This window comes from Stylophora pistillata, chromosome 7 (genome assembly GCF_964205215.1).
Source record: "Stylophora pistillata chromosome 7, jaStyPist1.2, whole genome shotgun sequence".
In the NCBI taxonomy this organism is placed as follows: domain Eukaryota; kingdom Metazoa; phylum Cnidaria; class Anthozoa; order Scleractinia; family Pocilloporidae; genus Stylophora; species Stylophora pistillata.
The window spans coordinates 31813217-31827930 of NC_142525.1; the positions used below are offsets into that span (position 1 = coordinate 31813217).

Below are 14714 nucleotides of genomic sequence, written 5' to 3' on the forward strand. Positions count from 1 at the left end.
CTTGCATATTTTGTTGCCTCATTTCAATAATAATTATAAAGCTCAGGACCCAATTGTTTGAAGGCCAATTAGTGCTAACCCAAGGTTAAATTCTAATCCAGGTTTCTATATTTCTCTGTTCAAGGGCCGTTTGGGGATCATTAATTTTCTCAATTCTTTTTAAAGCATTCAAATTGTAGAAAAATAGAATTAAAGTGAATTTTCTTTTAAAACTTTCAGATCTGAAATCAAATTTCACACTAACTCTGGGTTTTCTTAACCCACCTTTGAACTAACCGGCCCAGTTTCTTAAAGGTACTACCATGTTGTGGGAAATGGGAGGAGAAAATACACTAGCTGAAAAATTCTACACTTACATGATTGCACTGAAGATTTTGTCTTGAAACTGTCTGGCATAATGCACTTGTTTGGTGTCCCATCGTAAACAGGAAGAAGATCACAGAGTGCTACTGTCATTCCCACAGTTGATGCCAAAGTCAATTGTGTCTTGCAGTTGTCCGCAAAATCCAAACAAACTTGTCGGCATGGTAACATTGGTCTGGCACTTCCAGGGACACATTTGGGCAGATACAAGGAGCAGAGAATCAAGCTACTGTAGGGGGAACAACTCTCAACGTGTGGAATAAGTGCATCAAGCAGTCTTCCTTTATACTGTTGGAAGGTCTCATTACCAACTTTAAGATACTTAGCAGTATATTTGTAGTTTGCTTTGGCACATGATTTCACAGTGAGCTCCTCACAGGTTCCAATTTCTGTCCATTGGAAAAAATGATATTAGAGTCACAAAAAGAGGCAAACTAATTTTATAACCCAAGTAGATTTACATATAAGACACAGCCATATGATAAACATCTCATTAATTGGGCTGCGTTGGTCTGTATGGGAGAATCTTGACCTCGGTCGCTGGTACAGACCTCACTGCGTTCAGTCTGTACTGGCGACCTTGGTCAAGATTCTCCCATACAGACCTCCCACTCGGTTAATGAGAACTAAGTATTTATGCTCTCTCTGTATCTTGGTATCAATAACTTCTCAACAGCATTTTGAAATTCATGGTATGTATATAACTAAAAACTGACCACTAGATGAAGTTCTTGGATCAATATTTCAGTATCTGAGCTACTGCCTACCTAACCCCTCCCTTAAGGCAACAAAAGTCAACTGATAACAAGGTGTGTTCATTTTGGCTTAGGGGAGGGGTAAGTGCACAGGCACTCAGATACTAAAATTGATTTAAGTTATCTACTACTCACCAGGTGTTGGTGGCCTAAATGTTTCAGGCCATTGAGCTGGCCACTTCTTAACCTCGCAAATATCTTTTGGATTATCATAATCTGGGTAAACATAATCACAATGTGGAAGGAGCAGCCTAGCCTCGTTGAACTCCTTCCAGCAATCTTTTTGAATTCTATCACAGAGCGATTTACACGGTATCTGAGTTGGCTGATTAACATTACAAGGAGAAAACTGTGCATAGCAAATAAACTTTTCCATTTCTGCTGAACATTTGCTGTTGATGATTGGCTTGAATAAGGTTTCCTCGCCTGTTTGTAGGTTTGTCGGTATCACTGTTTTGTCATAGTGTAAATGTTTCTTGCAAACTGGATCAACAACACTGTAGCACATAGGAGCCGGTTTTGATCCTGCAAAAGTGTAACAGTTTAAGTAGAAGGAAATTGAAGGTTGAACCTTTCCCCTTGGAATTTCTTGGATGGGAGTAAAGTAGAAATTCCTTGAAAAAAAAAAAACATCAATAACCTACCCTATTATGCTAATGGTTTTCCACTTCTGTTACAAAAGAAATTGTCAGTTCCATTCAACTGCTGTTTGTAGACCGTTTCGCTGATTTTTGTTGTTGTAAATTTTCCATATCAGATAAGAATTCGAACTTAATTTTCGGAGAGAATTCCGTATAACCCCATACCAATCAGAAATAAAGTCAAAGTCCCAAAGGTAATCTGTTGTTTTGCTTCTGTTTTCTTTTATCCAAGAATTGTATGCATAATGAAGTATAGGGTTAATACGGAAATCTTGCCTAATTTTCAGTTGTTTCTTCCGAGTTTTCAGTTTCGAAGATAACTATATTGCAAACGAAGTGCATGCAAAAAATTAAGCAAACAATAAAACAGCCACATCCCTTTTGTTTGACGGAACAAGTAATTCAATAATAAAAACATTTTGCACCCAGATACATTCTCAATTAGCATAATCAAAGTAATCTATCAATTTTATGACAAGCTCGCTTAAGATAAACAAAATATTCGAATACTATCGCGCTACTCATACTAACCTCCAGATGACGATTGCTTAAAGTTTAACGGATAAAAACATTCGTTTGAGTTAGAATTTCCATCGGGTAACGTTTCGCACAGTACAGTAAACAATCCAGCGAGGCCTGCCTTTGTAAGAAGGCTTTGGCAGTCTCTCACAAACTTTGCGCAAACTTGGTAACACGGAGGCTGAGAATCTGTCCGGTTTTCTTCGCATTTCGGCACATACAACGAACATAGGATCGTGCTAGCGTGAGCTGAACAAGTCTGCAGCAAAGAGATGTATAAATCCAAGCGTGGCGCTTGAAAGTCTTGGTATGCTGTGCCGTTAACATCAAGAAATCTTGCAGTTAGAGGGTAACCAGCGTTAGAGCATGATGTAATGCTGATCGGTTCGCACTTTCCACCAAATATCAGCGAAACTGTCGGAGCCAGTAACACAAAGGTGAAAATTAGATCCATCGACATCTACATTGAAGTTTCTCGATCTTACAAAGAAACGTAGTTTAACTTAAGCTCCTGACTCTTCTTCAGCCCCACTTTTCAGAAAAACATTACCCCGCGAGATTGCTGGGTAACCAGCGATTGTTCGGCTGTTCCTTTGTGTTCCCTTGGTTGCCCCTGACATATTTCACCTCATTAACTATTGTCTTAGTCGGCAGGTGTTGAAATCGAAAACAAGCTCCCCAGCTTCGTTCATCGCGTAAAAGGGGGAACGAAAACTCAGAAGCACGCCAATGTTTTTCCTCTCTCTCGAAGGATTGACTGGGGGGAGGGGGGGGAGAGAAGGGGGAAGGGGAAACCAAAGTTATTGCGACCCAATAAACGGATATATTTTCATTGTCTTTGAGTAGGCGGTAGGTGCTGAAATTCGAAACAAGTTCCTCAGCTTCGTTCATCGCGTAAAAAGGGGTACGAAAACTCAAAAGAACGCGAAAGTTTTTCCGCTCTCTTGACGGATTGACTGGGGGGGAGGGAGGAGGGGAAACCCAAGTATTGCGACCCAATGAACGGAAATAACGAATCTTAAGTCTCTAGAATGTTAATATTTGGGAAGTGAATACTTTATTGTTGTTCTAATGCAGAACGCACGGAGTGAAAAATACTTTTGACAGTTAACATGTCTCGAAATTCTGCCTTTTGTTTTAAAAAAAAAAGAAGAAAAATTAATTCTCAATAAAAAAAATTGGTTTTCAATTTATTCATGTTCAGTAGTTTTTACAGTTCAGTAGTTTTTCCAACCCTTTCGCTCCGACGAAGGGCTAACGCTCGAAAAGTCAGCTTTTGTAATCGTTACGGTGGCCAATTTACCATTTCAACTTTGTTGATATATCCAAATTATTTCGTTACCCCCACCGACGCAGCCTCAAACAGTTTCTTTAGAAACTATCAGCCGTTATTCAGTTTTTACAGTTGTTACATTACAGTATTTATTTACAGTTACCGTGACTAGTTTCGATTTAGCGCCCGGGGCGATTATTTACTTCTGAGCCCTCTAGGTGGGGCACTTATTCGAAACAGGGTGCTTATTAGGGACGGGGTGCTTATTTCATTTACTTCTGAGCCCTCTAGGTGGGGCACTTATTCAAAACAGGGTGCTTATTAGGGACGGGGTGCTTATTTCATTTACTTCTGAGCCCTCTAGGTGGGGCACTTATTCGAAACAGGGTGCTTATTAGGGACGGGGTGCTTATTTCATTTACTTCTGAGCCCTCTAGGTGGGACACTTATTCGAAACATGGCGTTTATTAGGGACGGGGTGCTTATTTCATTTTTTGAGAAACAGCAGAATGTGCTAAATAAAGCTTTGACGTTAATTAAAAAAGTAACAATATTAGAAGCTATAAAAGTAACAAATGTACATTTAATATTCGGATAATAATGGTCAGGTGTGTACTCTTTGGGTTCTTATTTCAAGAAGGCTGCTGACGCAGTAAGAGCGCTTATTTACGAAAAAAAATTCAAGGGGGCACTTACTAGAGAGGGAGAGCTTCTTGGAACGACGGCGCTAAATTGAATCATCTCAGTGGTACATTTTTACATAATTCACAACTAATTAACTTAATGTAATATGCATTCAACTGGAAGGCCTCCGGAGACAAAATTGTTTTTTCGTATTCCCTTACATTTATAACAAGTGCTGGGACGTTCCTTTCTATATTAAATAGTGTGAACTCAGGAGTACCAGTTGTGTATTCCGATCGTCGGAGAGTAGTCTGAAAAGGACTGTTGCTGGCAAGAGTGACTGATGATTACACAACATAAGTGAGAATTTAATCCTTAATTCCCAGAAGGGATTAACATGTAACTTCTCCATACATTATCCAGCAAACAGGTAGTGAGAGTACTCAAAGTTATCAGGTAGAAGTTGATAACTGACTGTGATTTGACACCAAATTCTCCTTGCTAATTTACAAGGAAATGTCTAGCATCCAGAGGGGAGAATTAACAATCAGATCTTGCAAGTTATAGGGTTAACATCGTGTCATCAGAATAAAGAGGCCGAGTTTAAGTGAACACTGATTGGTCAATTTTACATCTGATTGACAAATGAATCACCACTTTATTCTGATGATGAGTACTGCTGACCAGGTTGCCTAGACGAAGTCACTGTCACTGGCAGGTGTTGTATCCAAGACTTCTCGCACACAGACGATCACTCTAGCCTACTCAATTACTGATAGACCTTCTTATCATCTTGTGCCCTAAATTGTTGCTTAATTCTCATGACTTATGGCTGTCTCTAGGAGGAAGATAGCTGTCTTCTATGAGGCGTGCTATATGTGAAATGATAATCTAATCAGAGATGCCCTCATAATATAGCGATACCACAGAGAAATTGTCTTGGGTTGTATCGCGTCTTACATGCCCCTTGACCACCGCCTCCCGGTTAGCTCAATCGATAGAGCGCTGGATTGTTGTGCGAGAGGTCGAGGGTTCGAACCCCAGCCGGACCAACACTCAAGGTCTTAAAATAATTGAGAAGAATATACTGCCTTTCTATAACATCAAGAAATAGTTAGATATTCTAGTCTTCTCGGATAGGGACGAATAGATGGAGGTCTCGTCTCCTGTAGGGTTAGGGGTAGGAGACGTTAATTTCCCACGCACGAGATTACTGTGTGATGGACGTCCTCCCCTGGGCTGGGATGGGTGGGTTTACTGGGCCCGCAGTAATTAGCACAAGCTGTTGCGGTGTCCCTGCCTGTCGGCGAAGCTAATAAACTATAAACTATAAACTTGACCAGCGGCTGTCATGCTCAGACCATATCATTACAAACATGTGAGACATCGTTACGAGGCTCCACACGTGACGTCGGTCTTCGTGGCAAGATTTCCACGATACACAGATCCCAAATCTGAAAATAAAAGACTTTGGTAAAGATTGGAAGACGTGCATGTAACTATTGGGTGGCTAAGACGGTAAGGTAAATACATCAGTAATGAAGGCGGTTCAGTCAACCTCGTTCCCAGGGCCTTTTCCCGCCCTACCCCCAGCTAAGGGAAAAGGCCCTGGGAACGAGGTTGCGGTTCAGTTTGTAAAAAACAGAGTTATGCTTACTATAATTGCTAAGAGCACCAGAAGGATTGCTCCCAAGACACTTGCTACCACTGTAATGACCTTCATACTTGGAATTCCCCGTATACGGTAAATTACCACCTTTGTTGGCGTGACATGCACTGCTGTGTGTTTATATTGCGTGACAAGTGTTTGAGACGTTGATGTCGCGCAACTCACGGAGGTAGTAAAAGTCTTCGAATTTTTTGATTGAACGACACTGCTCGGCGTCATGCTTGATGAGGACGATGTAGAAAAATAATTTGAGGAGGAAGGAGCAACGGAAGTCTTTTGAAAGGAAGACGTGGTAGTTCTAACAACAGACCAAGAAGTCATCGCGGTGAAGCCTCTTTGGAGTACTGAAGAGTGGGACACCATTGAGCTGCTAGGTGAAACCGTAATCGTGCTTGCTTGATTAAGTTGTATGCTACTGCTTAAGACGGCTACGATGGCTATATTGAAGAACAAAAAACAGGAGATCATTATTGAGTCGAAACTTGTTTATTTGATAGTCTGTAACAAAAAAATGTCTGAAAGTTATAGCAAGTGTACAAAAGAAGTTTTTTCGGTTTTGTAGTGTTTGTTTCTATTCAGATAATACCTCAGCTATAAGATAACCTGTATTTTATTGGTTAGCATACCCTTGACTGCAGTCACGTGATCATCTTTAGACATTATTGTATATGATTAAGTTTATGGTATTCCAGTAAAGCAGTTGTGTGGAGCATGAGCACTTGGTCTGATTCACGCATTACTCTATAGTAGTATCTTGAACCCTAGTACACATTAGGTTTCTTCTTCCTTTTTTTTGAGGACACCTTGCACACCAAAATCATAGCATTTTACGCGGCAGCAATCATTTCGGGGGAGTTTCCTTTTCCGGTTGTTACACGCAGTGTATGTGCATAGACCTGCATAGGCGGATTTGGCGAACGAGATCTTGTCGAGTTTTCCCACACTCCACAGATTGACTCCAGTGAATCAGCACTACATTTGATGATCGTTTAGCGCTGGATAGGAACGTATGGGGAATATTAAGGTGGTGTGCAGTACAGTCAGGCGAAAGCTACATAAAACGTCACTTCACGCGAAACACAAGCGTGACATTTCAGTTTCTGGAAAGGAATACCTTTCATTGCACGAACCATGATAGAAAAAACGCTCCATACCAACACGTGGGAAAAAAAGAGCTCCAAACTTTGTTGATGAAATCTTTAAGAGAAATAAGTTTGAGTTCACGGGCCGTTCCAGCACCTTTTCAACACCGTTACTCCAAAGTAAAGTAAAATTTGAATTTCGAATTGTATTTTTGTTGCAGTTCCGCTAAATAAAACGTTCAATCGACATAACCAATTTACAGTTCTGGAGTCTTGTTTCGATAAACCTGAGGAGTTTTTTCTGCTCTCTGGCGCTTTAGTCCAAGTGAGTGAGTTTATTTCTATACTTTAACCGCGGGCCAGCTGGATCTCACCTGTCAGAAATGTCTTTAAGCTGTCATTGGAAAGTGTCAAAACGGATTGTGGGTACGTGCGCACATGCGAATATTTTTTTAAAAAACGCGTTTCATTATAACCTTGCATAGTTAACGGTGTTAAATCGACCAACATAGTTTGAAGAGTTAAACAAGTATGACACTACATCATAAACATGTTAGAAGAGAAAAATGAGAATTAAACTGCTGATCTTTAGGCGAGGAGTCCTGTTGGTTATTACTGTCACGATTTCAAAATTACTCAACTCTGTACGATCTCCATTCCAACCATTTAAGACCATTGGAGGGCTTTTATCGTTTTTAACAGCCCGAATATCAAGTTGCTCCTATTCGTCTCTTAAGTTAGACATATTTGTTTAACTCTTCAAGGTCACTGCATTGTCAATGTTGTTGTACGACTAAAGCCGGCTTAAGATCTATTTTGTTTTTTAGTTATTTTTGGTAAGATAAACTTTGATTGTCAGCGAGCGTTGATGAAGAATAACTGAGGCGCGATCTAAAAGTTTTTCAAAATAAAAACAACTCGTTTCATCTAAAACTCATCCGTTACATATTTCCGTCTTGATTTTCCATTTTTAGTGCAAGGCAAAGTAACCGCGCTTACCAGTGCCCCTTGATCAAAACCTGTTGAGGCGTGATGCATCATAAAACCCAGTCGACTGGTTGCGAAAGAGAAAGATCTTACCTTGAATGACTATGTACTGAAACCTCAGCTGAAGAAAATTGATCAGTTCTTTTCTCGTCATCGCTTTATGAATAGTCGTAAATTCTTGTTCCGACCACACTGTCTCTTCGACTCCTAGCGGAGAAATAAATAAACCAAGATTTTCCGCAAGTATTTTCGTCGGAGGCACTCAGTGCTCGACTGAACAATGCTGCTGTCACCTAGCTGATCGTCGTCCCTCACACCAAAAATTACAGTTTGTGTTTTCAGGAAAGTCATGTATCAAGGCTACTAATTAGGAAGAAATATCAGCGGCGGTATGATGACGTCTGACCACATCCGTTTAGGCTTATTTTAAAACTTTTTCCTGTCAATAATCAATCAGTCTAAAACCTTGCGTCGTTTAATAAAAGCTCGAATTTCGGTCCTATAATCTGTCACACCATTCAAGGAGCTGTTTCCACTTTCAAGAGTACCGCATTTTTTCATGGAAAACAGTAAGAGATAAATGTCTCATTAGTTTCACACATCAGTAATAGCCTGTTCCTACCAAAATCATATGGTTTTTCTCTATCGTTTAGGCAAGTTAGAGACTACTGAATTCCCAGGTGATAATGAATTTTTAATCACTATGGCGTAGTAGCGACACCTCCCTTGGCCCTTCGTCAGATTCTTTGATGGCAAAAGATTTACATTCTTGAGTTGAAAAATCGAAGCAATGCTTACTCCCGCTTTAAGAAAAGGAAATACTCATATCTCTGTCTTTGTTCCAAATATTTTCGTCGATATTACTTAGTCTTTGGTCAATACAAAACTTGCTTGCAGTAAAAGCCTGATACATTATAAAATTATTACTTTTTAAATATGTACAAAATGCGACAGTGATACCGATATGTACAGCTCAATAAAAACAAAAAAGGTAAAGGAAATAAAAAACAGCTATCATTTTCATTTGTATCGCAAATCATTCAAGCTGAATCCTACAAGCAATTTGATTGCTTCTTATGATCCTGATACCAGGAGACCGCATAGATGACGTCACTATTAAAAACAAATAGGTTCCATGTTGCCAAGGGTCTGTACAATAGTACATAGAAGACGTCAAAATGATTCCAGTCACCCGGCGCCGGCTGCATTAATCGCATGGAGGTGGTAAAAATGAATCTGCCTTGTCGTCACTCGTCTCATCATGACGCGGGCGGCACGACCATAAGCATCACGATCGCATTTCACGCTTCAGTGCAGATTGGAGGATGCGGCAGGTGCATGCTGGGAAACCAAAACCTCGTTTATAAGTCTTAACAAACAGTGTTAAATATTTGATTCCTTTGTTAGTTCCAAAGTTGCTGGTATCCCTAGCTTTTTCAATGTACTGAAGACATGCAAACTAAAGTGATAGATCATTTACATATGTCGACATTTTTTCGTTTACATAAGACTGCGAAGCTTAAATTAAAATCTCCAACTAATTGGAAGAAAAGGCTCGTATGCTTGAGTTTTGTCGGTTATTTTGACAGACTGTCTGACGTTCTAATAAAAAGTTGTATATTCAAAGCATGTACTAGTTCACTTCGCCGGAAGAGAAGCTGTATAATGACAAATATCCAATGATTTATTGACGTAAATCAGGGGCTGTTAAAAAGGAAATTAAAATTTCAGCCAGAAAAGCGATTAGACATATTAGAATGTTAGAAGCTTTTCACCCGGTCGCTGAAGGAAAAACTCATTGACGTCTCAAAACTAAGTCAACTAAAGACACAAGTTAGGTAAGATAATTTCTCAAATAATTTAGAAGATAAGATTTCAAGTATACAAATCGGAAATTTTATTTTACCTTTTTGTCCATCTTGACATAGTGATGGATTAACGATATATATATTAAGGAGAAAAATTTGGTAGATGTCATCAATTAAACGTTGTATTTATAGTTGACAAATTCAGCACTGTGGTAGGCTAAACTAGAAAATTACTTACTAAATTAAATCGCTTAGACTCAGAGAGCCTGGAAACGGTTACTCAAAGATAGTTAACGATAACTCAATTTTCCCACCGCTTATATTTTATCTTAAAAGAAGGTTCGCTGTGTTTATCTCCTCAATGATTCCTTCTAAATCAACTTCTTTTCCCGTACAAATGAGAACTAATCAGCCTCGGTACTAGACTCAAAATCGATTAATTTCTACATGCACTTCATTTGATCAATATTGGCAGATCTTCCATCGATTTTTGATCACTTAGTTAGATTCAGCGTTTTGAACAAACACCTTCAAATCTCATTGCAGCTATGAATATGTGTCAGGTAAGTGAAATCATTTGAGACTGAAAGGCCGAATTGAGAAAAAACTTAACATTTGAGCTTTCTCACATGCGTATTTTTTTTCGAAAGGTTCCCTAAGTTGCCAACGACAAAACACAGCTTTGCAGCAAGAGGTCATAAAATGACCTCTTACTTTGCATTCTTTTTCCAGGAGATCGAAACAATTGAGGCTTTTATCAGAACTGGGTTTTATACACTTATGTAAGAGATTAATCTAACCAGTGTTATTTTTGTTTCAGGTCATGTGATGAGTTTTGTGTTTCTGCTTAAACTTACATTTAATGATAGCGATGTCTCAACATTTGGAATTTATCTTTCTTCACATAATTATCTTTTATGGAAACTCCGCTGGCTACAATGACTGCCTCAGCCGTTTTTCAGAAGCAGATCATATGCTGACGGGTCACGTGATACAGACCCTACAAGACAAGACTTTTGAGAGCTATGCTTTTTCCTGCGAACTGGAACCGCAGTGTCATAGTGTCAACTATCTATTATTGCACAAAACTTGTGATTTGAATAACGCAACGAGAGATATTTTTCCTGAAGACATGGCGGAACAAAGTGGAGTTGTTCATGTGGCCATGGTGATCAACCTCCATGATCGTTGTGAGGTCCTGCGCTGTGAAAACGGAGGAAAGTGTATTCAAAATCCGAGCTTGAAGTGTCATTGTCTTGACGGATTCAGCGGTCTTCGTTGTGAAAGTAAGAACTTTTTTGTCCAAGTAAAAAAGAATAAAAAAAACAGCTGCAGCGTGTCGGTATCGATAGGGATTTCAATGTGCTGCTCTCCAAGATGACCTTGATAGTCTTAATTACTGGAGCCAGGCATGGCAGCTTCGTTTTATCAGCTCAAAATGCGAAATATTGACAGTTTCTCGGAAAAAGGATAATTATGACTGTAATTTAGACTCGAAATCTCTTGATCACGTATCAACTATAAAAGATCTAGGGGTCGTTGTATCTAATGACTTAAAGTGGAACAATCATATCGATCACATACTTGCAAAAGGATATAGAATGTTAAGGTTTTTAAAAAGGCACACTTTAAAATCATTTGATGAAAACGCAAGAAAACTTCTTTATCTTTCTTTTGTTCGCCCGCACATAGGGTATGCAAGCGAAGTGTGGGCCCCTCAGGAGATTGGCAATTTAACTCGTATAGAGCGTCTTCAACGCAGAGCTACAAAGTATATTTTAAATATGAATTACTATAATAGTATTCCCTATCGTGATCGTCTTATTAGATTAAATCTTCTTCCTGTCTCTTATTGGTATGAGCTCAAAGATCTCAGCCCTGGTTGTTCGAAGGATGGATAACGCTATACACTGGATAACTTTCCGGTGGATAGTGCGGTACGTTTTGGTAACACTTATCCGCTGGATAGCGATTTATCCGTTGGATAACGTTATCTGCTCTTTGAACAACCGGAGCCTGGTATTTTATTTCAATGTCGCATTAACTATTATAATATTCCTATTAATGACTTTAAACAACAACAAACATATGAAACACATGTATGAACTGCGGTTATGAAACGTATATATGCACGATCCTTCGCAGTAAAGCACTATTTGAGCAATAGTGAAAATCAGACCTGAAAAAAATTCACTATTGCTCAAATAGTGCTTTACTGCGAAGGATCGTGCATATATACGTTTCCTAACCGCAGTTCATACATGTGTTTCATATGTTTGTTGTTGTTTGATTCATCATTCTACGGGTTTATGTCGAATTAATTTGATCGCCTGCTCCCAGTTGGCTTGTTAGCTCAATTGGTAGAGCGCTGCACTAGTATCGCAGAGGTCAGTGGTTCGAATCCCGTACAGGCCTGAAATTTTTTTCAGGTCTGATTTTCACTATTGCTCAAATAGTGCTTTACTGCGAAGGATCGTGCATATATACGTTTCATAACCGCAGTTCATACATGTGTTTCATATGTTTGTTGTTGTTTGATTCATCATTCTACGGGTTTATGTCGAATTAATTTGACGGCCTGCTCCCAGTTGGCTTGTTAGCTCAATTGGTAGAGCGCTGCACTAGTATCGCAGAGGTCAGTGGTTCGAATCCCGTACAGGCCTGAAATTTTTTTCAGGTCTGATTTTCACTATTGCTCAAATAGTGCTTTACTGCGAAGGATCGTGCATATATACGATTAATGACTTTGTTGCACCGCGTCCTAACGTTAGGACTACTCGCCACTCTTCTGCTTCTGACGTAATAATCGCTCGATGTCGCACGGAACTCTTTCAGGCTAGTTATTTTAACCGTATATCCAAGCTTTGGAATATTTTGCCGAGCTCTGTACGCGCTTCTTCTCTCTCTAACCAGTTTAAATATTCACTCTTTAAGTACTATAATAATGCACTTAATAATGCCTATAGCCTTGATGTATTTAATACTTGGAAATCTATCTGTTGTAAATGCTGCTCATTCTCTAATATTTTATCTTCTAAGCGCTGCTGCTATTAACGATAATCATCAACAGTAATGATTGTATGATATGCGACATACTTTGTAATTACATATAAACTATAGTTTTTGTTATATAATCTTTGGATATATATATATATATATATTGTGGGAGGAAAAAGACAAGTAAACTACAAGTTCATCCCTACAAGCCTGTTTCGTGGTCGCCCACAAATCCTCACAAATCCCCTGATGAGTGGGCGACCACGAAACAGGCTTGTAGGGATGAACTTGTAGTTTACTTGTCTTTTTCCTCCCACAATATATACTTCGCTCTACTTCTATGTATTGAGCACTGTTCTACGAAAATCAAGTCACACTTTATATATATATATATATACATATAGAGAGTTTCTATATTAATGTTGTTTTGTAATTCGATATTTCATCTATTTCTAAATTTTTTTTTTTTTTTTGGGCGCACTTGATTTGGAGCCTCGCTCTGTTGTGTCGTTCCTCACCCCCTTTTGTTATCATCATTATTATCTTATCATATTATTTTATTATATCTATGTTATTTGTATGTTTTAAGGGTGGAAGCTAAGTAAATAAATAAATATAAATGTACGTAGTTACCAAATAGTACTAAACTGAACCAAGGCGAGTACGACCTGAAACAGAGTGTGTAGGTTCCAGGTTCCAGGGAGAGGTTCCCAAGCGCAATTGGGGTGGTTTGCACAGGGTAATCCGCTCTTTTGGTGCCTTTCCAGCAGCGATTAAAAGCAAGAAAACCAACCGTTGATATTGCGCTAGCTCAGCATAAGTTCCTCAGTTCTCACAACGGTCTTTATACCCACTGCACTCCCTCTCAAGTTATCTGCTTCGACTCCTGGCGAAACGCTTTCTGTTATTAAAGGGTAGACAGGCAAATTATTTTGCGTGATATCCCCTTAATAACGATATTATAGAATCACTAACATAATTTTCTTTTTGTAACGATTCGTTGAGGATTTTTTGTTTTTTTGTTTTTTTGTTTTTGTTTTTTGTTTTTTTGTTTTTTATAAAGTCTTGAGTCATTGGGTATGGAGAGTGGAATTATCCCAGACACAGATATCGTTGCTACATCATCAAAACCGGGTTACGAAGCGCGAAAAGGTCGTCTGAACAGACCCTCTTGTTGGATGCCACGAAACAACCGTAATACTGAGACTATTACTGTCAAGTTTAAACACTGGGTCAAAATAATTGCCATAGCAACACAAGGGGCCCCAAACGATGGCTGTTGGGTGAAAAGTTACTTTATCAGATATGGTGTTCTAAATGCTGTAGGATCTTTGGTCAAGGTAAAAGTAAAACTATAATTTGCCTTTAAAATTCTCTGTTCATATGTGATATGTTAAATTATACTTCAATTCCTCCATATCTATGCTGTAAAATTGTCCGTAGTGCCGAAAGAAACGTCTTTTTACCCCGTTGTTTTCACAGGAGCACCGGGCAAACTTTGACATGGATACGGTAGTTACAAACCAGTTCACAAATCCTCTGCTTGCCGATTGGATTGAAATTCGACCAGCAAGTTGGTCCTCATGTATTGCGATGAGAGTCGAGTTGTATGGATTCTAAACTTCTCTTAAGGACTTCGACCTCTTCCTGACTGATGGCTTGCAAGCTCAACTCTTAAAAGCGGTCACTGACAGGGGGGATCGGGGAGGGGAATAAAAAAATAGCATCTTTTGAGCCCCCCTCCCACCACCTCGGAGTAGTTGAGCTTTCAATTAGTCGATCCTTTATGTTAAGAAATGATGTATTAAGAGAAATATTTATTAGCAAATAATGAGGTTAATATTTTAGCTCAGAGGTCGAAATAAAAAAATTTGACTTTCCTCATTGCAGAATTCATTTATTTAGTTAATCATTTATCTAGTCTGAATGGAGAAAAAGCGGAGATGGCCGAAAGTGCGTTAATCGATAGCGGAAAGGGTTTCTTGCGCATGCCTTC

General features: G+C 39.1%; 3 protein-coding genes across 4 annotated transcripts in view; 1 reads left to right on the forward strand and 2 right to left on the reverse strand.

Annotated features, from left to right (window-relative positions):
- LOC148727460 (uncharacterized) overlaps window positions 1-2837 on the reverse strand; it is a 7086-nt gene extending 4249 nt beyond the window's left edge. Inside the window, exons 1-3 of the mRNA XM_088728542.1 lie at window positions 2291-2837; window positions 1254-1643; window positions 357-752 (exon numbers count right to left, since the gene is read on the reverse strand). Of these exons, the coding sequence (XP_088584668.1) occupies window positions 357-752; window positions 1254-1643; window positions 2291-2738 (1234 nt within the window). The 5' untranslated portion in view covers window positions 2739-2837. The remainder of the gene's footprint in view (window positions 1-356; window positions 753-1253; window positions 1644-2290) is intronic.
- A 1277-nt stretch (window positions 2838-4114) lies between these two features.
- LOC111331516 (uncharacterized) lies at window positions 4115-8321 on the reverse strand. 2 transcript variants are annotated; one of them, XM_022936641.2, is made up of 3 exons: window positions 8007-8321; window positions 5833-6281; window positions 4115-5629 (listed from the first exon to the last, which is right to left on the reverse strand). In XM_022936641.2, the coding sequence occupies exons 1-3, from the start codon at window positions 8065-8067 to the stop codon at window positions 5531-5533; spliced, it is 609 nt and encodes a 202-aa protein (XP_022792376.2). In that variant the 5' UTR covers window positions 8068-8321; the 3' UTR covers window positions 4115-5530. The 2 variants fall into 2 exon arrangements, with proteins under 2 accessions (XP_022792376.2, XP_088585066.1); XM_088728940.1 differs by lacking the exon at window positions 8007-8321 and adding an exon at window positions 6471-7266.
- Window positions 8322-9524: 1203 nt separating this feature from the next.
- LOC111331918 (lactadherin) lies at window positions 9525-14598 on the forward strand. Its single transcript, XM_088729191.1, has 4 exons — window positions 9525-9751; window positions 10542-11027; window positions 13789-14058; window positions 14201-14598. The coding sequence occupies exons 2-4, from the start codon at window positions 10584-10586 to the stop codon at window positions 14336-14338; spliced, it is 852 nt and encodes a 283-aa protein (XP_088585317.1). The 5' UTR covers window positions 9525-9751; window positions 10542-10583; the 3' UTR covers window positions 14339-14598.
- The last annotated feature ends 116 nt before the right edge of the window (window positions 14599-14714 follow it).

What these genes read in the sequence shown, in the direction of transcription:
- LOC111331516 (XM_022936641.2), bottom strand. Translation starts at nt 8,067, where the DNA reads ATGACGAGAAAAGAACTGATCAATTTTCTTCAGCTGAGGTTTCAGTAC. An exon ending in TCAGTACATAGTCATTCAAG is followed by an intron (nt 6,282 to 8,006) that starts GTAAGATCTTTC and finishes TCTTCAATATAG; the next exon opens with CCATCGTAGCCGTCTTAAGC. An exon ending in TGGTGCTCTTAGCAATTATA is followed by an intron (nt 5,630 to 5,832) that starts GTAAGCATAACT and finishes TTTTATTTTCAG; the next exon opens with ATTTGGGATCTGTGTATCGT.
- LOC111331918 (XM_088729191.1), top strand. Translation starts at nt 10,584, where the DNA reads ATGATAGCGATGTCTCAACATTTGGAATTTATCTTTCTTCACATAATT. An exon ending in GTAAGAACTTTTTTGTCCAA is followed by an intron (nt 11,028 to 13,788) that starts GTAAAAAAGAAT and finishes TAAAGTCTTGAG; the next exon opens with TCATTGGGTATGGAGAGTGG. An exon ending in CTGTAGGATCTTTGGTCAAG is followed by an intron (nt 14,059 to 14,200) that starts GTAAAAGTAAAA and finishes TTGTTTTCACAG; the next exon opens with GAGCACCGGGCAAACTTTGA.